Source organism: Loxodonta africana, chromosome 22, assembly GCF_030014295.1.
Source record: "Loxodonta africana isolate mLoxAfr1 chromosome 22, mLoxAfr1.hap2, whole genome shotgun sequence".
Taxonomy (NCBI): Eukaryota; Metazoa; Chordata; class Mammalia; order Proboscidea; family Elephantidae; genus Loxodonta; species Loxodonta africana.
This window is the reverse complement of record NC_087363.1, coordinates 27,184,953-27,207,832: the sequence shown is the minus strand read 5'-3', so window position 1 is coordinate 27,207,832 and position 22,880 is coordinate 27,184,953. Positions and strand designations below refer to the sequence as shown.

Sequence of the window (22,880 nt, the reverse complement as noted above, 5' to 3'; positions counted from 1 at the left end):
AGGAAATGCTGATAATCTTTAGCCATTAGAGAAATGCAGATCAAAACTACAGTGAGATTCCATCTCACTCCAACAAGGCTGGCATTAATCCAAAAAACACAAAATAATAAATGTTGGAGAGGTTGTGGAGAGACTGGAACACTTATACACTGCTGGTGGGCATGTAAAATGGTACAGCCACGTTGGAAATCGATTTGGCACTTCCTTAAAAAGCTAGAAATAGAACTACCATACAATCCAGCAATCCCACTCCTTGGAATATATCCTAGAGAAATAAGAGCCTTTACACGAACAGATACATGCACACCCATGTTCATTGCAGCACTGTTTATAATAGCAAAAAGATGGAAGCAACCAAGGTGCCCATCAATGGATGAATGGAATACTGCACATCGATGAAGAACAGTGATGAATCTGTGAAACGTTACATAACATGGAGGAATCCGGAAGGCATTATGCTGAGTGGAATTAGTTGCAAAAGGACAAATATTGTATAAGACCACTATTATAAGAACTCGAGAAATAGTTTGTAAACAGAGAAGAAAATATTCTTTGATGGTTACAAGAGGGAGGAGGGAGAGAGGGAGAGGGGGTATTCACTAATTAGATAGTAGATAAGAACTATTTTAGGTGAAGGGAAAGACAACACACAATACAGGAGAGGTCAGCACAACCGAAGTAAACCAGAAGCAAAGAAGTTTCCTGAATAAACTGAATGCTTCGAAGGCCAGCATAGAGGGGCAGGGGTTTGGGGACCATGGTTTCGGGGGACATCCAAGTCAGTTGGCATAATAAAATCTATTAAGAAAACATTCTGCATCCCACATTGGTGAGTGGTGTCTGAGGTCTTAAACACTAGCAAGCGGCCATCTAAGATGCATCAATTGGTCTCAACCCGTCTGGAGCAAAGGAGAATGAAGAACACCAAGGTCACATGATAACTATGAGCCCAAGAGACAGAAAGGGCCACATAAACCAGAGACTACATCAGCCTGAGATCAGAAGAACTAGATGGTGCCCAGCTACAACCGATGACTGCCCTGACAGGGTACACAACAGAGAACCTGAGGGAGCAGGAGAACAGTGGGATGCAGACCCCAAATTCTCATAAAAAGACCAAACTTAATGGTCTGACTGAGACTAGAAGCACCTTGGTGGTCATGTTCCCCAGACCTTCTTTTAGCCCAAGACAGGAACCATTCCCAGAGCCAACTCTTCAGACAGGGATTGGACTGGACAATGGGGTAGAAAATGATACCGGTGAAGAATGAGCTTCTTGGGTCAAGTAGACACATGTGACTATGTTGGCATCTCCTGTCTGGAGGGGAAATGAGAGGGCAGAGGGGATCAGAAGCTGGCCGAATGGACACGAAAACAGAGTGGAGGGAAGGAGCGTGCTGTCTCATTAGGGGGAGAGCAAGTAGGAGTATATAGCAAGGTCTATATAAATTTTTGTATGAGAGACTGACTTGATTTGTAAACTTTCACTTAAAGCACAATAAAAAGAAAAGGCTCCCTTTGTAAAGTAGGCTGTGTCAGGGAGATGTGATGGCAGACAGCCCTTTGTTAATTACTGACTTATCTCCTAACCATAACTCAGCTTTCCATCATGATTGTTCTATTAAATGGCAATAGGCAAAATTAACTTTAAAATCCCAAGGATCCAAAGGGATTTTGAGAAACTTGAAGTGAGAAAATGTTGAGTCATCACATCAACCGAAGCATGAAAGTCTTGATTAAGACTAGGGATTTGAGAGTTTAAGTAAAATGTTTTTTGTGTGGTTGAGAAGTACCAATCCAAAGCACCAAGCATTAGTCCATATTGGGCCTATTCACTTCTGAGCACATTCTGTTTCCTCTTTTTTGTTCTTGTATTACGAATATAAAACAGAGAAGCAGGATTGATACATGACCCTACAATGAAAATTTTTAGCTTTTGATGGGTTAATCTTTAAAATGCAAAATTTCAAACCTTAAAAAAAAAGAAGTTTTCATTCTACCCTCACCCTTACTTGATAGCATGGCTAGGTAAAGAATGCTCGTTTGGAAATTACCGTCATCCAGAATCGCGAAGGCTTTGCTGCTGAGTCGTCCCGTGTGGTGCTGTGGAATGATCTGGTAGTGTGACTGTTGAATACGTTAGTGTTTCTTCTTCTTAGTTTTTTGTTTTCTAGAAACTTTAGGATTGTTTATCTGGTGTTTTCAATTTTTTTTTGTCTAAATATGCCTGTGTGTGTTTTCCATTTATTTGGTGGGTCTTTTCAGTCTGGAGGATTTGAAGCATGTACTGATGAAGATCAAAGACCGCGGTTTTCAGTATGGATTACACCTCAACATAAAGCAAAGTCCTCACAACTGGACCACTAAGCAACATCATGATAGATGGAGAAAATATTGGCATTATCAAAGATTTGATTTTACACGAATCCTCAATCAACGCCCATGGAAGCAGCAGTCAAGAAATCAAATGACATATTGTATCGGCCAGATCTGCTGCAAAAGACCTCTTTAAAGTGTTGAAATGCAAAGGTGTCACTTCGAGGACTAAGGTGCACCTGCCCCAAGCCATGGGATTTTCAGGTACCTCATACGCATCCAAAAGCTGGTCAGTGAATGAGGAAGACCGAAGAGGAATCGATGCGCTTGAATGATGGTGTTGACGAAGAATATCGAATGTACCATGGACTGCCAGAAGAAATGAGGATTGCCTGTAACGGGGATAGTAGTTTTTGGCCCTTTAAATACATATATACGCGTACACACACACACACACACACACACACATATTTTAAGGCATTTAAAACCAGATTGTCCTGCTCATATAAACACTTGATTATCCCTGTGAAAGGTATCAGTTAGGTTACACACCAAAACTTACACATGGAAGCACGTGTGACTTCTCAGCTCACTGACTTCGTTCAGGTCATTCACTTTCATCATAAGTTTCGCAGGTGAGAATCTTCAATGCATTTCTGTACATACTTGTTGTTGTTAGTTGCCATATTGTTGATTGCGTCTCATGGAGACCCCACGTGTGCAAACTGCTCCGTAGAGTTTTCGAGGCTGTGACCTTTTGGAAGCGGATTGCCAGGCCTGTCTTCTGAGGTGCCTCTGGGTTGGTTCAAACCACTAACCTTTTGGTTAAGTAGTTGAGCACTTAACTGGTTGTGCCACCCAGGGACTCCATACATATGAGTATGTGAGCAATATAAAAGGAAACTGGGTGGCACAAGCCGTTTACAGTTGGCTGCTCACCCAGAGGTTGGCAGTGTGAGCCCACCCAGTGGCTCTTTGGAAGAAAGGCCTAGCGAACCTCTGCTGTAAAGATTACAGCCAAGAAACCCCTGTGGAGCAGCTCTGCTCTGTAACGCGTGGCATTGCCGTGAGTCGGGGCAGACTTGCTGGCGGCTGACAGCAACAGTCAGCAATATGCATTTTTGTACTGACTGTTTTCATAGATGCAAGCTTTCAGTTACTGTGCATTGTATAAAAAAGTGAAGGAATTTTATTTCTGAGATTATATATTCTATATTAAGTATAATTATTAAAGAAGTAATACAACATTTATCTGGAAAAATAAATTGTGTTGACTCTGTCCCTCAGAATATAGATGTGAACTTAGAAGAAAACAGTCCTCTGAGCAATATGGGGGGAATGAATGTAATAAAACCTGTGGGCTTTTCTCTGGTCAAAGCTGTGTTGTCCTCCTCAGACCTTATCTGAAGCTTGTTAACCTTGTATTAGATGGAAAACTAAAGCAGCTGAGTAGAAGCAGTGGCAAAGGTTTTGTCAAGAGACTAAAGACAGCAGAAGAGTCAAAAGACGTTAAAACCCAATGGTTTGAAGTCATTTAGTAAAATAAAAAAAACAATAATGCTGCCATTTCGTGGAGTCTTGTCTTAGTGCCAGGCATATCACGTGTATTGTCTTGTTTGGCCTCGCCTATCAGTTATCCCTGTTTAATAGAAGCTGATCCTGGAAGTTAGTGGTTTGTTCAGGGACAGCTGATGGTAAGCAGTGGAGTTGGGATTCAAACCAGACTTACAAAGGTCTGAAACCTCTCATTTTTCACCATTTTTATATCACTAGAGAAACCTGGTGGTGTAGTGGTTCAGAGGAGCCACGGCTGCTAACCAAAAGTTGGCAGTTTGAATCCACCAGGTGCTTCTTGGAAACCCTATGGGGCAGTTCTACTCTGTCCTTCAGGGTCGCTGTGAGTCAGAATCAACTCAGCGGGTTTGGTTTTTTTTTGGTGTTGTTATCACTAGGGAGCCCTGCTGGGCCAGTCGTTAATTACCCGGCTGCAAACCGAAATGTCAGTGTTGCGAACCCATCAGCCACTCTGCAGGAGAAAGGTGGCAGTCTGCTTTCATAAAGATTACAGTCTTGGAAATCCTACAGGGTCTTTCTACTCTGTCCTGTAGGATCACTATGAATCAGAATCGCCTCCATTGCAACAGGTTTGTTTTTTTTGGTGTATATTACTGGATTTTAAAGGTGTCATCCTGATAGGAAGACAAGGATACAGAAACCAACCCTGGTTCAACAAGAAACATTGTTACAGCTAGTCCCTGACTTAAAACCACTTACAATTTTATTAGAGTTATGACTAGCCACACTTACAACCTTTTTTTAAAAATACATTTTATTGTTAGTAATACATACTAATACAATGTTGCAATACGTAATTTGCTGATGTTATCATTCGTAAATGTTCATTTGCAGATGTTCAAAGATCAGATTTATAAAGATACTGATAATAAAAGACAATAATAATGAAAACTGAAAAAAAAAAAAGTATTCAATTTACGTCAGAATCGAACCCTTATTTCAGGGAACACAACCATGTAGTCAGGGACTACCAGTACTTACATACTTAGACTTAGCTTGAGAAATAAGAAAAAACACTGGTTTAGTACAGATTAAAATAAAGGCTTTCCATTAAAAATGGTTTTGAAAAAGTTTTATCACTTAGAAATCTAATACCAGATGTCTGAAAATTCAGACGTGGGAAGGATCTCTTTCCTTGCTGCCAGGAAGAGAAGTGTTGCCGTTCGTGGGTATATTCTGGTCGGGGGTTAATGTGAATGCAGCTTCATCCTACAGGGGACAGAGGCTCTGTAGACTTGATCACTGCATTGGTTTTCTATTGATGCTATCTATAACAAACTGCCATGAACTCAGAAGCTTAAAACAGTATATATTTCTTATCCCATGGTATCTGTAGGTGAGAAGCCCAACCAATATGAGTCTCACAGCCTAAAACCAAGGTGTCAGCAGGGTTGTGCTCCTTACTGAGGGTCTGGTGAAGAATCTCTTTTAGAAGCTCATTCAGGCTGTTGGCTGAATCCAGTTTCTTGTGGTTGTGGGACTAAGCAGCGTCAGTTTCCTTGCTGGCTGTCAGGCTGGGGCTGCCCTTAGTTTCTAGAGACCTCTCTCCATCCTTGCACGTGGCCCTTGTATGTCAGAAGCCATGCATAGCTTTGGAATCCTCACTAGTAATCCCCGTGCCTTCCCCTTCTGCAGCTTTTCTCTGACTGACGCATTTTTCTTCTGCTTATAAGGGTTCACGTGATTACATTGGGCCTACCAAAAAGTTTTTTTTTTCTTTTTACCCTGATAATCTCGGATAATTTCCCTATTTTAAAGCCTGCTGATTACCAAAAAACCAAACTTGTTGCCGTTGAGTCGTTTCCAACTCATAGCGACCCTATAGGACAGAGTAGAACTGTCCCATAGGGTTTCCAAGGAGGGCCTGGTGGATTTGAACTGCCGACCTTTTGGTTAGCAGACAAGGTCTTAACCACGCACCACCAGGGCTCCTGCCAGCTGATTAGTAACCTTAATTCCATCAGCCAGGCAATACCTAGATTGAATAATCAGGGGACAGGAATTTTGAGGGGGCTTATTTAGAATTCTGCCAACCGTACCAAACCCAAAAAAACCCACTGCCATCGAGTTCATTCTGACTCATAGCCCTATAGGACAGAGTAGAACTGCCTGATAGTTCCCAAGGAGCGCCTGGCAGATTCGAACAGCTGACCTCTTGGGTAGCAGCTGTAGCACTTAACCACCACTGCCGACCATAGCTGCTGTTAATTTTTCAGCACATTTTGTCTAATTTAATTGCCCAAACTGATAGGTATGCAAAGTAAAAGTGATTGCTGGCATGTTGTCTTTTCTAAGCTGATCCTATGCTAACATTTATTTTGTACTAAAGAATTTTTTCTTTTTATAGATTTATATCTTTAAAAATGAACAAGAAAGGTATTCATAATTTTTTAATAAAACTTTTTGTTATTTCAGAACATTTATCTTTGATAAATCAGAGGTCTATTTTATGTAGTCTGGGTATTTTCAGTGGACATTTACCCCAAGAAGCGACTCCTAGTTCCTTATTTTGAAATGTAACTTTTCCCAGATTTGTGTTTGTTGTATTCTGGTTTGAGGAATCTATTTTTTTTTTAAACATGTAGATTAACACATTCGTGTGAATTCTGTCCAGATATGTCGCTACTCGATGGCACTGGCTGGGTTTTATGTTGGAAAATAATTATTTTACGTCTTTAAATATTAAGAAATGTGGAATTACAATGAAGAAGGCAGATTTTTCACGTAATTCTGGGGCCAAAATACGAAGCCAAGGTAATCTTAGTTTTTAGAACAGCGTTACTGGAATAAAGAAAAATCCATTGCCATCAAGTTGATTCTGACTGTAGGACAGAGTAGAACTGTCCCATAAGGTTTCCAAGGCTATAATTTTTACGGAATCAGTCTGCCAAATCCTTCTCTCATGGAATGGCTGGTGGGTTTGAGCCACCAACCTTTTGGTTAGCAGCTGAGCAGTTAACCACTACACCACCAGGCCTCCTTATTACTGGAATGTTAGATGTCATCGAATTGGTTCCAGCTCAGTAGCGACCCTATGAGCAGTGGAATTAAACACTGCCTGGTTCTGCACCATCCTGACAATCATTGCTATGCATGAGGCCATCATTGCAGCCACTGTGTCAGCCCATCTTATTGATGGTCTTCCTCTCTTTTGCTGACCCTCTACTTTACCAAGCATAATGTCCTTCTCCAGGGTCTGGTCTCTCAACATGTCTGAAGTAAGTGAGACGAAGGCTTGCCATCCTCGCTTCTAAGGAGCATTCTGCTGTACATCTTCCAAGACAGAGTTATTTTTTCTTCTGGCAGTTCAGGGTATATTCAGTGTTCTTCCCCAGTATGTTCTGCTGCTGTTCGTAAGGTTTTTCACTCATCAGTTTTTTCAGAAGTAGTCATTATTCCTAGTCTGTCTTAGTCTGGAAGCTCCGCTGAAACCTGTCAACCATGGGTGACCCTGCTGGTATTGAAATACCAGTGGCATGGCTTCCAGCATCACAAATGCAAGCCACCACCATATGACAAACTGACAGATGAGTGGGGTATTACTGGAATACTTATACATATATAATAAAATTATCTGTTTAATACAGCAGGAGCCGTGGTGGTGCACTGGTTAAAGTGCTTGGCTGCTAACCAAAGGGCTGGCAGTTCGAATCCACCAGCCACTCCTTGGAAACCCTATGGGGCAGTTTTACTCTGTCCTATAGGGCCACTATGGGTCAGAATCAACCACGAGTTTTTTGTTTTTTTTTTTTTAAATAGCAACTGAAGTCCCTGGGTGGTACAAATGGTTAATTTGCTCGACTACTAACTGAAAGATTGGAGGTTCAAGTCACCCAGAGGTGCCTTAGAAGAAAGTCTGGCTATCTACTTCTGAAAAATCACCATTGAAAACCCTGTGGAACATAGTTCTACTCTGACACACATCGGGTTGCCATAATGGTAACTTTTTTTTTCTTTTTTTAATAAGCAAGGATGGCAATACTATGTCTCACATACTTTGAACATGTTATCAGGAGGGATTAGTCCCTGGAGAAGGACATCATGCTTGCTGAAGTAGAGGGTCAGCGAAAAAGAGGAAGACCCTCGATGAGATGGACTGACATAGTGGCTGCTACAGTGGGCTCAAGCATAGCAACAATTGTGAGGATGGTGTAGGACTGGGCAGTGTTCCGTTCTGTTGTGCATAGGGTGGCTATGAGTTGGGACCGACTTGACGGCACCTAACAACAACAATAACATGTTACTGTTTCTATATTCCAATTATATGTTCAAACAGACTATATTTGAATTGAGATATAATTTTATTCTAGCATCTTACTATCAAAATTAAATTACTCAGATATTGTCCATGTGACAAACAACTTTTCTGGTCCCGTGTTGAGAGTTTTATGAAAATTTGCAACCTTTCTACCTTCTCTGTTAAAGGACGTTATTTTTGTTAATGATAAAACATATCATACGGGTGAGCCAGTGCTTTATGCTTTGCTTATGAACTCTTCGTAAGTGTTCATTTCATTCTCGCTGTTCTGTGCGGTGAGGTAGGTTTTATATATATATATATATATATATGTATGTATGTATATGTGTGTGTATGTATACATATATATAAAATCTCTTTTTTCACAGCTGTGCCAGGAGCTTTCATGTGTTGATTTGTGTACTCCTCAAATAGATCAGTACCCTCTCCCGAGTACCCCACCCAACCTTTATTTTTGTCATATTGTTTTGCACTGCCTGAAATCATTGGGTACTTCCTTGTGATTTGGTCGTCTCTCCCACCAGAACGTAAGCTCTCTGATCCAGGGCCTTTGTATCGCTGATGTCTAGAACAAGGCCTGGCCCAGGGTAGATACTCCCAGCTCGGCCAGCATCACGTAACTAGTAAATAGCAGTCAGGATTAGAACCCCTGTGGTTTTGACTGCAGCTCTCTAGATTTTTCCCAGTGTGACTACTCCTAATGCAGTGCTTTTATACTTTGCTGAGGTGGTTTTGATGAGAGGCTTGTGATCAGTTCTGTGGGGGCTGTATAAATAGGAGAGCTTACATGCGTGTGCTTATTAATTGACTGATTTTGGATGATTGCTTTGGCATTACTGGGACCAGGACAAACCCTTGTTGGTACACTTAACACGGAAGCCACTTTGGTAATGGGCTGTTTTTTCAATGCTGTGATCATTCTTTTAAAGATCAGATAATAGAGACAAAATGTCTTAAGATTCTTTGTTACTCATTTGAACATTATAAAAAGAGTTTCATAGGACACTGGGGTGGGACAAACGTTCAGAGATGGCACCAGCGCGGTGTGAAAGCATTTCCTATGGCTTGTTGAGGTGTGGGAAGCACGCAGTGGGCTACCACCTGCTGCACAGGCGCTTACAGGGCATTTAAAAGATTGGGTGGCCCGGTGCGGGAGGTAGGCTTTTCAAAATGCCATCTGATTTAGATACAGCACTTTTTTCAAAAGCCTTTACAAAGATGTCTCTTTTATCTCTAGTCTGCTTTTTATTTTTAAAATTTGGGGGGTATTTTTTCTATTTGTTATTAAATTTTTATTTATCACCTACCTTTCCTAGTCATTTCTTCTTGTTAAGTGCTGTTGAGTCAGTTCTGACTCATAGTGACCCTCTGTACTGCGGAAGGAAACACTGCTCAGGCCTGTGCTGTCCTCACAGTCATTGTTATGCTTGAGCCCATTGTTGCAACCAGTGTCAGTCCATCTCATTGAGGGTCTTCCTCTTTTTCACTGACCCTCTACTTTACCAAGCATGATGTCCTTCTCTAGGCTCTGGTCCCTGCTGATAACATGCCCAAAGTACATGAGATGAAGTCTTCGCCATCCTTGTTTCTGAGGAGCATTCTGGCTGTACTTTTTGCAAGACAGATTTGTTCGTTTTCCTGGCGATCCGTGGTATATTCAGTATGCCTCCTAGTCACTTGTTCGTGGTAGCTTTCTAATAGATACTGACTTGCTCCTGAAATTGGAGTACAGTTTGTAGCTTGCACAAAACGTCTTCTGCAGATATGAACAGAAATGTTGTTTTTTTTGTTTTTTGTTTTTAAATGAGTTAAGAGTAGAGATGACTACCCTATAATGAGTAGAATGTCTGAAAGTTCTTTGTTTTGTTGCAGAACTTCTCACTGTTTTTACAGCTTTCTTGATATATAATTGACATCCAATAAATGGCACATATTTAAAGTATCCAACTTGATAAATTTTGACATATTTTTACACCCTTGAAACTATCACCAGAAGCAAGATAGTGAACGCATCCATCAGCCCTAAAAGTTCGTAATCCCTTTTATCCCTCCCTGCACAGGTTAAACATACACCTGTGATGTGATCCAGCCACTCCACTCCTAAGAAGTTACCCCAGAGAAATGAGTGGTTATGGCCACCCACCTGAAGACTTGTACAAGAATGTATAAGAACCTTTATTCATAATAACCCCAAACTGAAAACAACCCAGATGTCCATCAACGAGTGAATAGATAACAAATCAATATATCCATACAATGGAATATTACTCATCAATGAAAAGGAATCAACTGTTTTGAACTGAAGACTGCCATATTTCGAACATATTTGCCTTCCTTGTTGCATTTTGCTTGATTTATTTAAAATTGATATTCATTGCCCGAGCGCATAGCCCCCAAAATGGAGGAAACTAGCCTCATGTTAAGAAATTAGTCACAGGTGAATCACGAATGGATGTAAATTATATTTGGATAATTAAGAGCTGATTATTCCTCAGAGAACTTACAGTCAAAAATAGCCAATACAGTCTGTTCTGCTACAGGACATGTTTCTATAACTCCAAATAGCTTATATGTGATTGGTAAATAGGAAATGATGTCAATAATGGTTGTATGGGTTCGTACAAGGTTTTTCAGAGGCCTGGAAAGCGAGAATAGTGGAAGTACAATTAAAAAAGGAAAGGAAAATACTCTCAGATTGGCTGCCACACAGACAAATTCTTTCAAGTCTGCTTTAAGAACATTAGAAATTAGTTCTTTCGCCAGGGCGGGGGGGGGGCAGGGGGGCGGGGGAGTGGTGCAGAGTTAGTTCCTAGGCCCCATGCTCCCTCCCCAACCTTGCTCCGTTCCTGGAGAGTCCCGCCTTCTCCTGTGCCCACCTTAACAACAGCCTCAACCAGAGGCTTAGAGTCCTGCGTCACTCGTCACTGTCACTCGCTGTCACTTCTGCAAGTGTGCGTTTTCACTTCACTTCATTGTTATGGTTAATTTTTACTATTCCCTGGGGCAACCCTAACCAGGCTTGAGTTGCCTGCCTGATATTTCCCAGTTATCTCCTGAGGAACCAGTGTTTCTTTTGTTAGACTCAAAGTTCTCACATGTGGCATTCTAACAAAAAGCAGCTGAATGTTAATTTATTTTGAACAATTTCGTGGGAATGGGATTTCTTAGTATTTTTAGCTAGTATTGACATCTTCCTTACTATGTTTCAGGTGTTGTTCTAAGTGCTTGTTAAAGATTAGCACATTTAATCCTCACAGCAATTCTGTGTGGTGAGTCTGGTATTATCCTTAATTACAGATAAGGAGACTAAGGAACAGAAAGGGTGAGTAACTTGTCCAGGGTCACACAGCACAGGCAGTTTAGTTCTATACTGCTCCTAACTGCTGTGCTACATTGTTTTCTGCACTGTGTTGAATATAATAAATTACACTTGTTTATGCCTTTCTGTGTAAGTCAAACGGATGGTTTTTCAGCAAATGAAAACTTTGTCAGCATTAAATACAGAAGTAAAAAGAGTTGCAGTGAACTCACAAGGATAGCAAACTTAACACCTTTATGTTGTCAGAAGCTGGGAAAATGACATCAGATTTAAACACCGTTGTTATAATAAATAGTTTTCGTTTATAAGTTTTCATTTCATTTAACTACTTGTGGCTTAAAATTTCTTCTTAGGCATATCACACCTGAAAAATTTTATGTGGAAGCTTGTGATGATGGAGCCGATGATGTACTTACCATCGACCGAGTGTCCACAGAGGTTACCCTCTCAGGTATTTCCTAGTCGTGTGTAGAAGCGTCTGAGAAAGACTTTATCCATAAGTCGTAATAATTAAAATAAATAACTCAGAGGCATGCCAGTGTTCGGATCTCTGTGTGCCTTCTTATAAAATTTTAATTCTTGGCCATGACATTTAAAGTTTATACACTAATTTTATGCTGTCTCCTTTTTACAGAAAGGAAAAATGATCTTGAAATTTTTAGGTAACATTTTACTATCTGTAAGCGTTTGAAAACCTAACTATTTCTTTATTGGTTCCCTTACCTGTACTCTGACAGGATTGGTGTTCTTGATGTCTCATAGCTCTAAGTTTTCAGGTATTTGATTGAGATCATTAAATGTGTGACATTCAGCAGTGGCTTTTGTTTTGAAAATATTCATGATGGTGAGGATAATTTAATAAATGAAAAAAAATATAATTTACTGACTGAAACTTGTAAGAGTTCTGGGCAAATGATGTTCTGAAGCTTTATCTACCTGTCCAGTTATGTTTTGGTTTTTCTTTCTGGGATATGAAAAACAACTGTTTTTTCAATTGTATGGAACACTGATTTCTAAACAGATTGATGTGAAATAATTTTGGTGGCAAATTAGTGTACCGTTGTGACATCACATTCAGAATTTCATTTTTGATGTATTTAAAAATTCTGATTTACTGCAGAGTTCTGTATTTGTTTTTTCTTAAGTACATTATTTGAGTAACCACAGACTAGGCAGTCAGTAAATACTCTGAATGGATAAAGTGAAATATGAAAATATATTGCATGGGATAGTAAAGTACAAGAAAGATTGTGGCTCTACAATTTCTATTTTCTTGCTTATCTGGTTATTCTGGTAAATACCACATAAAGTTTTTATTTGAGCAAACAGAACTAGAGCTGTTTTAGTTTGGTAATGCGGTATTTCCCACGTATTCATGGCTTGGTGGCTGTTCTCTTCAGATAGCTTTTTGGGTTTAACCAAAGTTAGTATGCGTCTCGTGAAGTTGAATCACACTGCTGCTTTTTACCATATTCAGACAGCCCGGTGTCTGTTATTTTGGACTTTGCAGTGACATTTTACTCACAGCTAGAGACTGCCGACTCATTTGAGCAGACCGAAAAGCTGAAGGGTGTAGATTATCTGCATGTGACGATGTCGATACCAGGCAGCCATGAGTGGAGACATGCTTGGCATGAAGCCAGAGATGGTGAAGGGCTGACTCACTGACAGTTTCTTAGCCAGTTTCTTTTTTCTGTTGGAAATACAGACTGTGGCCACAGAGAGAGGGAATTTTTTTTTCCTTCCATGAAAAACCGACACCTATTCTTAGGCATCCTCATAGTTTTGTTGCCATTGTACCCAAGTCACTGTACCCTACAGCACTATCAGTAGTCCATTTAAGTTTGTCAGATGGTCTCAGTACCTTTAGGATTTTCTCTGAGATTGTTACCGCACCAGCGTTCCCATTCTTCGCGTTAGTTAATTGTGGTATAGGGTCATTAAGCAAATTTAATTATTGAGTGAATTAGATTGAATTTTAGTCTATTTGAAAAGGAGCCTGGTGGCGCAATGGTTAAGTGATCACCTGGCGACTGAAAGGTTGGTGGTTTGACCCCTAGCCGCTCTGTGGGAGAAAAGACCTGGCGATCTGCATCCGTAATGACTACAACCTAGGAAACCCTATGGGGTAGTTCTGTTCTGTAGGATTGCTATGAGTCAGAATTGACTCAACAGCACACAACAACAACATTGTTAGGAATGTCTTTAAGAATCAGAGCCTGGGTTTACAGCAGTGTTTCCAAAATGGGTTCCAGTATGATAATACGCTGTAACTGAAAGAAAACTTCTATAGCCGTATAAATTTGGAAAACCTTGAATTAGACAGCGGAACAGCTTTCTTTTACACCAAGCCTTCCTTCTCAGAGCCTTTATTCTCCGAATGTGCGTTAGGACTGTCTGGGAGAAGGAACAGAGGCGATGCATGGTAGCACAATAGGTTATTTGACTGTGGAGCTCCTTGTGCCCCTTTCTTGGGGGCATTATTCTCTAAACTAGAGCCTACAAAATAAGCTTTGCAAAACACATTGGCTTATAGTATGAATTGTGAAGTGACCCTGTGATCTAAAATAAATACTGTTTTATTAATAGGGACATAATTGATAAAACCACAGTTTATGTTATGCTTCCCTGCTTGCTTGTGTAAATTTACTGTTAGACGCGAGGAGGCTTTTCCCTCCTTCTGCCCTTGGCTCTCTGCCTGCATTTCCCACATTCTTACACACAGATGGGCAAGTCATATATATATATATATATATATATATATATATATATATATATATATATATATATATATATATATATATGCATTTTATTAGTTGCGTGTAGAGATTAAAATCTTGTCTCAAACCCTCACTTTCATTTATTTTCTAGTTCTTTTAAAGAGATAGGTACTTAGTTTCTGGCATGAGGTTGAATAAATGTGTTTGAAAATTAACATTAGAAATAGCCAACGATTTACCCAATGAGGCTGCTGAGGCTTGTTACTTTTGGCTCCACAGTCTAGACAGGTAGAGGCCTTTATGCATCACGTGGGCGTTTTTGTTTTCTGTTCTGCCGAACTGGAGGTCTAGCACTTATGAAAGGATATTTTGTTTTTGGAGCAAATCATACACATTGATTTAAATGAAGTAGCTATCGAAATCAAACCGAATTTCCATTTCTACTGGAGCTTTTTCCCACGTGATTTTTCTTTCTTTCTCTTTTCATGTTTTAAGTCAAGAAAGATGTTCCTCCTTCAGCTGTCACAAGACCAATATTTGGTATATTGGGCACAATCCATCTGGTGGCAGGTAAGAAACAGTAAGCTAAGATGGGCAAAGAAGGTAATTCAGTTGACAATATTAGAGTATAAGACGGAGACATACTTCATGTCACGCTTTATGCGATAAATCTCTAGGTTAAGTCACACTCCGCTAGATGCTGAGTTGTGAAGCTACAGGCCCCTTCTGTCCTGTAGTGCACAGCCTAGTGAGAGAGGCATGTAAGCAGCAAGTTACTGCAGTGTGGTGTGCAAGTTCTAGGGGAGACAAGGACCCAGGAAGGCTCCAGGGGAGGGTGCTTATTGATAGAACATTGAACAGAGCTGAAGAATTGAGTTAGTGGAAGTGGTTACCCTGTTACATTTGCGAGGAGAAGGAAGTGGCTAGGATCAGGGTTGGCATATTGTGCGTTGTGCTGTGGTGGCTCCTTGATTCCTAGCCACTCATCCTTGTGATATTGCAGTAACCACTTACACTGCCCCGGCACAGTTCTCTGCCATTTAGAATAACCTGAGGGACATAGGAATGGGGTGGATGGGACATTGCCCTGCAGTGATCAGATCTCACATCCTGTGATACTTTAAGGTACATGCTGGTGATGCAGTGTTACTACCTAGAAGGCCTGTATGCCTTGGGGACAGGGGAGAAGTGTTTTTCTGTCTCTGCTTTTCGTCCGCTAAGACGACTGCTTACCAACAGCTTTTGCTTTTATTTTTTTGAGGGAAACTTTGACCTTTCAACAAGAATTTTTCTAAATAATGTTTAGTCTTTCTGTTCATAAATACAAGCTTGCCAAAATAAAAAAGCATGGGCCTTTTATCTGTGTAGCACAGTACAGTCTTATTCGGCTAGCCTTTACGGTTTAAACAATAAGGACCTCTATTTTGGCTTTAGAGTTGTCTTTTTTATATTTATATAAGTTTGACTTTACTTTTTGCAGGTAACTATCTTATTGTCATTACCAAAAAGACAAAAATAGGTGAATTTTTCAATCATGTAATCTGGAAAGCAACAGATTTTGATATCCTTTCTTATAAGAAGACAATGTTGCACTTAACTGATATTCAGGTAAGAACTCGAAACAGTTAGTAATTGTAGAGCCTAAATGCAAAGAATGTTTGATGGATTTCTTTTAAATGCAAATACTGAAAAAAAAAAGCACCCATAAAGCAGGGTAGGAAATAGGTAGCTATTGTGTGGCAAGCAAACAGAGCTGGTTTTTTAAAAGACAACTGTATTATGCTACTTCTGGGTAATTTGGAACTCTTAGTCACTTTTATGGTAGGGGCAACACACTTAAGCTTTTACTTTTGGTTTCTAGTTATAAAATATATTTTAAAAAATTATTAATGCATTTTATTGCTCTTGGTTGTTTAAAAAGAAAATCTGCCTTAATTTTTAAATAATGAAACTTCACGTGGTAAGAAAAGTACGAACAGAAAATACGTATATACTCAATACCCAGATTTGTCTTCATAGATGACCCTTTTTGAAAGAAATAAAATATTAGATATGATTGAAGTTCTGCTCATCAAATTTCATTCCCCCTTTCCTCAGAGAAAAGTATTCTTCAGTTTTACCACATGGATATAAGTGTGTGTGGGTGGGTATGTCCGTGCATATATTCAGACTGTCTCACTTTTGCATGATTCCTTTATGCATGGATTTCAGTTACTGTGGTTTAGTTAAGTAACAACAGGCCCCCCAACAACACAGTTCAGATTTCCGTTACCACAGTATATTAATGAAGCAAACAATTAGTTTACCAAAGATGAAAGTGCTGCAAAGGAATGAAAAGTAATAATGCTGGAAGTAAAAATCGAATGGCTCATAAATGGAGTTATAGAGGAGCCTTAGTGGTGCAGTGGTTAAGAGCTACAGCTGCTGACCTAGAGGTCGGCAGTTCAAGTCCACCAGCCGCTCCTGGGAAACCCTATGAGACAGTTCTACTCTGTCCTATAGGGTCGCTAGGAGTTGGAACCGACTTGATGGCAACGGGTTTTTTTTTTTTTTTTGAGTTATGAAAGAAATGGCTGATTGTGGGAATGCTGCCACTGTAGCTGTATGAGACTGAGGCTTTAAATAATGCAGCCAGAGGTATTAGTGAAGGGGAACTTACCAATACTAACAAGCAAAGTGGTGGTGATGAAAAGGATGACGATATCCCAGAGGAAGTGATGCCAGCGAAAAACTTGCCATGGAAGGAACTCTCTGGGGGTATTTCTTCACATAGAAAGCACAAAGGATAAAATATTTGAAGATGATTCAGACTTAGAAAGGAGTATACTACCTCACCAAGGTGTAGAAAAGATGTCCGTTCTATATCGCAAGCGATGAGAAGGAGGAGGCAAGCACTGTTCAGACTACTCTTGATAAGATTTTTAAAAAGAAACAAAAACACTTTTAATTCTCCATGTTTCTAATGTTTTAAGTTACAGTGTACTAAGGAAATATTAGTTTTAACTGTTTTCTCTATACATGTATAACTTAGAGTAAGAGAGTTTTTGTTTTGACTATAAAATTTAAAGATCAAAGGACCATTATAGTTTTTCCTTTTTTAAGCTAGCTTGCAGGGCCGTTTTCACAGTCCCGCTCAACCGTGCCAAGTGAAGACTGCCTCCCATCATACCCAGACAGTATTTATAAATAAATACTTGCATTCTTTAAGTCAACAGGATGTTCAGAAATTATTTAAATTTTTTTAAGTTACATTTTTACTCTCAAGACTGCAAAAATGGTTGTTTCTGAAAGAAAAATTATTATACTAACATGTGGAACTTACCTATGATAAACATTTTGAAAATAAAGTGATAGCACTGTTTTATTGACTAAGTAAAACTGTAGGATTTGCTTTTTTAAATTTTAGTTTAAACTTAAAATTTCTTTTTTACAATATATATCAATGAAAAAATTAGGGATTTGTATCCATTCTCCGTGAGGGCCTAATATTTTAAGGAAATAAAATGGCTTGTGTTTGGTAGCCCGGTAGTATCGGACCGTTGGTCTTCATTGCTGCACTTTGTCGTCAGGCCATGTAGCTAACTTTAGCATTGCTTATTAGATATGCCTTGCTTGTGCTTTTGATTTTTTTAAAAAATATCTCTGGAGCCCAAATTTAAAATTTCGTAGTACATATTAATTATGTTACCAAACATCAACAATCGTTTTTTTTAAAACAAGGATAAAAAAAAATATCAATCTTAGTATTCATTGGGAAAGCCAGTTAAAATGGTTATTAGGAAGTGTCTGCAAAGATAAATATTGCTTTTACTGGGCTTTTTAATCTTATTTTTAAAGAAAAAGAATTGTGTTTTACTTCCTATCCAACCCAAGCCAATGAAGTTTTTAAGAATGAGGATGATACTCTGTTGTTATTTGCTGTTACTGAGCTCCTCACGAACTTAGGCTTTTCATTGGTCAAATGGGGATAATTATGCTAACCTAGTAGGGTTGTTGTGAAGATGAAAGAGAATCTGTGTAAAGCCTATGCCAGATAGTAGGTCATAACCTAGGGTGAAGGTATTTTGTTAAAACAACTGTTCTGCCCTTCAGGGTAAAAATTGTGAGGGATACCAAAGGGAAGGAGTCCCACCTAATCAAGTAATCTAATGATACCCTGCAGCATTTACTGAGCACCTCCCACATGTCAGGAAGTGTTTTAGGTCTGGGGGAAAGGATGGTGAGCACCCTCCCAACCCCTGGCCCGGTCCACGTGCCAGTGATATTTAATGGGGCCAAACGATAGATTCTTGTTTTCATTCTTTCCTCATACTGACAGATACCTTTTCAGGTGTGACACATACTGACATTTCCCTGTTTGTTTACAGTTACAAGATAATAAAACTTTCCTAGCAATGATAAACCATGTCTTGAATGTGGATGGATTTTACTTTTCAACATCATATGATTTGACCCATACATTGCAGCGGCTGTCCAACACTAGTCCAGAATTCCAAGAAATGAGTCTTTTGGAAAGGGTAAGTTTGCTTTTTGGTTATGTTCATTTACTTTTTGTGATTTTTTAAGGGGCATGTCTCTGTTTCATCCATAAAAATTTATATTGATTCTTTTGAACCCTGGCTATATCAGGGTCATCTGCAGGGCTTTGAAAACATACCATGTTTCACATATATCACAAAAACCATAGTCCCAAGTTCAGGGCCCCAGAATCTATGCCTGTTACACCGCCAGGATCGAGAACCACAGGCCCAGGTATTTAGAAAGCCAGTCTCAATACGCAGGTGTAGGTGATTAGATGAAAAGCCTTCAGAGCGTATATTTTTACATAAATAGTACTGTGCTGTCAAGCAGTAGCTCTCAAGTGTCAAATCTTCAAGACAGCATTGCATTCACATGTAAATTATTAGCACTCAGTGTCCTGTAGTAAAGCGGTGCGTTAGTGACTAAATAGGGCTTAAAAAATTAACATCTTGTTAATATTAGCACAAAGTCAATGGTGTTCTTTCTGCAGCATGTTACTTATAATCTGGGGTGATTAGAAAAATAAGAATTTATTGATTTCAGAGCTTGAAAAAAATCCATTATTCATTTATTTTTAAAGTGTATCTTTAAAACTAGGCCTCAAATAATCTCAGCTTAAAATTTCTGCTCTTCAGACCCTGGGTAATTGCTGCCTTGATTTTACTTTGTATTAACAATTAGATATGTTTAGGGGACAGATAGAATTTAAAAGGCTGCCGTTTTAAAGGTCAAACATATGAAATTATTTGTAATTGACTGTTGTTTACCAATTAAAAAAAAATAGAAACGATAATTTCATGTAATTCAACTAAAATCAATATTTTAATTGACTGGCCCTTTTGGGTAAGATTTTATATTCTAATCTAGTAAAATTCTATGTAAGATTAGTTGTAAGTTTGCCTAAGGAATCAAGAAAGTGGCTTTTAACACCAAAGATACTGTTGCTTTTAAAAGCAGTTGCTGTATTCTCCACTTGTTTAGCAAATGTCTCTCATGTGCTTGCTATGGGCCAAGTATGGTACTAGCAACTGGGAACACAGAATGGAAAGATGTAGCCTCTGCCTCGTGAGAGCCTACAGCCTACAGGGGAAGCAGACCTCCAAGCAATCACAAAACAAGGGATGACTGGTGGAACAGAAATATGTACCAAAGTGTGGATGGATCCTGAAGGGAGGTGGTTTCACTTTGCCTGGGGGAGTCAGAAACAGCTTTACAAAGGAAGGAACATTTGAGCTGAGACTTGCCGATGAGTAGGGCTTGTTGGTCAGTTGGCAGTGGGAGAGAGAGGGTTCCAGGCAGAGGCTATGGCAATATTAGGCTAAACTGCGGGAGAAGCCATCCCATGTGTTGGGATGGGAATAGGAAGTTGTCAGCTAATCAGAAAAGTCGGTTAAAGTTAAAATATGGAATCACAAAAGTGATAAATGAAACATACATACGTCAAACATTTAAACAACATTTTTCATTCAAGGGTCAATTTTTGTATGTAGGGCCACAGGCTTTTTTTCTTTGTTCTTGGTTTTTTGATTCTAGCTGTCTTTTCCTGTGTAAATTATATCCATACTGCTTTCCAGCCTGGATCTTTTTAAAGGCTTTCATACTTACAAAAAAGCAATCTGTGCATAAAATCCTGTAGATTTTTACTGCATTTCTAAAGTCTTTTTTACTTGCCACTTGCGCTCCAAATTCAACAGCAGTTTTTTAAGCAACTTGCCTTTTACTGAGTTATTTCAAGGCATTCAGCTTCATAGAAATAGCAGTTCTGTTTTAGTCGTATATCATTGGTGTATAAAATGTTTAGTCAAATTATGTAATGATGAATAGCAATGTGACTGGCACAAACCGGTTGGGGACACACAGCTGAATTTCATCTGATGCTGCTAAGTGCAAGAGCCACTCCCTGTGGCTTTCATCTGTGGTGGGTTGAGTTGGTGACTTTATAGAGGGAATGGGGAGGCTTGGTTACTCTGCTGAGTCAGTTCAACAGAGGCTGGTTGAGGGCGCCTCCTCTGTGTTTGTAGTTTGGAAGTCAGAGAGTTAAATAGGGCTGCCAGAGCCAAGGACTGGCTAGGTCCCTCAAAGATTGAGTCCTTTAGGTGATAGAAAGCCCTGGGAGAATTCAGAGCACATAGGAGACAGGACGTGTTAGAGAACTCCTGCTTGGCAGCAGCACTGTGGAAGAATGAAGCAGGAGGGCCAAGACTCGAGGCAAGGGAAGCCATTGTAGTAGTTAGGCTGGAGTCTAGTGTGTTGGCCGTGGTTGGTTGGAGTAGGAATGTAGAAGGTAGATGGATTTTGGATGAGATTTAGGACTTGAGGATTGACTAAATGTAAGGGAAAGAAAGATCCTGGGAGGTCTCCCAGGTTTCTGTTTGGGGCAGCGCCCTGGCCTGAGGCAGTGAACTGGGAGGAGAGACAGTATGAGTGTGGGAAGATGAGTTCTGTTTGGAGCAGTCTAAATACCTAGCCACCAGGGGGAGACATTGATTACTTTATTTTTCTTTGTGTAGAAGGTCAACTTGGCAGCAAGTATATTAATTTTAAAACTTCTCTCTTAGGCAGATCAGAGGTTTGTATGGAATGGTCATCTTCTAAGAGAACTTTCTGCTCAGCCAGAGGTAATGTATACTGAATAAAATCTGCTTATTTGTTACAGTCAAGTCTTAATACATATAATAAAATGACTAATTACCAGGGTTTTTGGTAAATAAATCTACTTTAACTGTATTTATAACTTATAAACTTAGATCAGGTCTACCCTTACATCATTCTAGGTTGAGGAAGCCTAATTATTTTAATTTGATCTCATAGAAACCTTAAGTAAAAATACGTTGCTTTCTTGTCTTTGATCATAACTACAAAACTAGAAATCAGTAACAGAGAGAAAAGGAAAAAATTAGATCTATGGAAATTGAATAACACCTTACTTAAAAACTACTGGGTAATAGAAGAAATAAAAAATCAAATTGAAAAATTCCTAAATTCAAATGAGAATGAAAACATGACATGCCAAAATCTTTGGGACACAACAAAAGCAATGCTCAGAGAAGAATTTTAGCAATAAATGGACACATCAAAAAAGAACAAAGGGCCAAAATCAGTAGCTTAACCCTACAACTTGAATAAATAGAAAAGGACCACCAAAAGAAGCCCATAGTCACCACAAGAAAGGAAATAATAAAGATCGGAGTAACAATAAATGAATTAGAAAACAGAAAAACAATAGAAAGAATCAACAAGACTAGAAGTTGGTTCTTTGAGATGATCAGTAAAACTGACAAACTACTGGCCAAGTTGACAAAGAAAGAAAATGAGAAGATGCAAATAACCAAAATAACAAATGAGGTGGGTGGCATTACAACAGAACCAACTAAGATAAAAAGTATTAAAAGACAAAAAGGATAGTGACAGAATATTCTGAAAATCGTACTGCAACAAGTTTGAAAATATAGAAGTGGACAGATTTCTAGAAATTTGTCCCACTACCTTCCTAAACTAACACAAATAGAAGTTTGAAATTTGAGTAGGTCTATAACAAAAGAAAAAATTGAAGAGGTCATTAAAAAACTCCCAACCAAGAAAAGCCCCAGCCCAGACAGCTTCACTGGACAATCCCATCAGACATTCAGAGAAGAGTTGACACCAATTATACTTAAACTATTCCACAACATAGAAAAGGAAAGACTACTCCCTAATTCATTCTATGAGGACAGCATAACCCTGATGCTAAAGCTAGGCAACGGCACCACTAAAAAAGAATATTACAGAGCAATATCCTCCAATGAGATGGATTGACACAGTGGCTGCAGTAATGGGCTCAAGCATAACAACAATTTTGAGAATGGAGCAGGACTGGGCCGTGTTTTGTTCTGTTATACATAGGGTTGCTATCAGTTGGAACTGACTCAACAGCACCTGACAACAACAACAACATCCCTTGTGAATATAGATGCAAAAATTCTCAACAAAATTCTGGCCAACAGAATTCGACAGCATATCAAAAAAATAATACATTATGATCAAGTGGGATTCCTACCAGGGATGCAAGGATGGTTCAGCATTAAAAAGTCAATTGATGTAATCCACTACATAAATAAAACAAAGGCAAAGAATCACACGGTCATCTCAATCAGCACAGAAAAATCATTTGATAAAATCCAACACCCTGTCC

General features: G+C 39.2%; 1 protein-coding gene across 1 annotated transcript in view; it reads left to right on the top strand.

The window, feature by feature from the left end:
- Nucleotides 1-22,880, top strand: part of SACM1L (SAC1 like phosphatidylinositide phosphatase) — a 59,887-nt gene that overhangs the window by 10,681 nt on the left and 26,326 nt on the right. Inside the window, exons 2-6 of the mRNA XM_010589869.3 lie at nucleotides 11,822-11,919; nucleotides 14,684-14,758; nucleotides 15,669-15,796; nucleotides 18,556-18,705; nucleotides 21,268-21,327. Of these exons, the coding sequence (XP_010588171.2) occupies nucleotides 15,773-15,796; nucleotides 18,556-18,705; nucleotides 21,268-21,327 (234 nt within the window). The 5' untranslated portion in view covers nucleotides 11,822-11,919; nucleotides 14,684-14,758; nucleotides 15,669-15,772. The remainder of the gene's footprint in view (nucleotides 1-11,821; nucleotides 11,920-14,683; nucleotides 14,759-15,668; nucleotides 15,797-18,555; nucleotides 18,706-21,267; nucleotides 21,328-22,880) is intronic.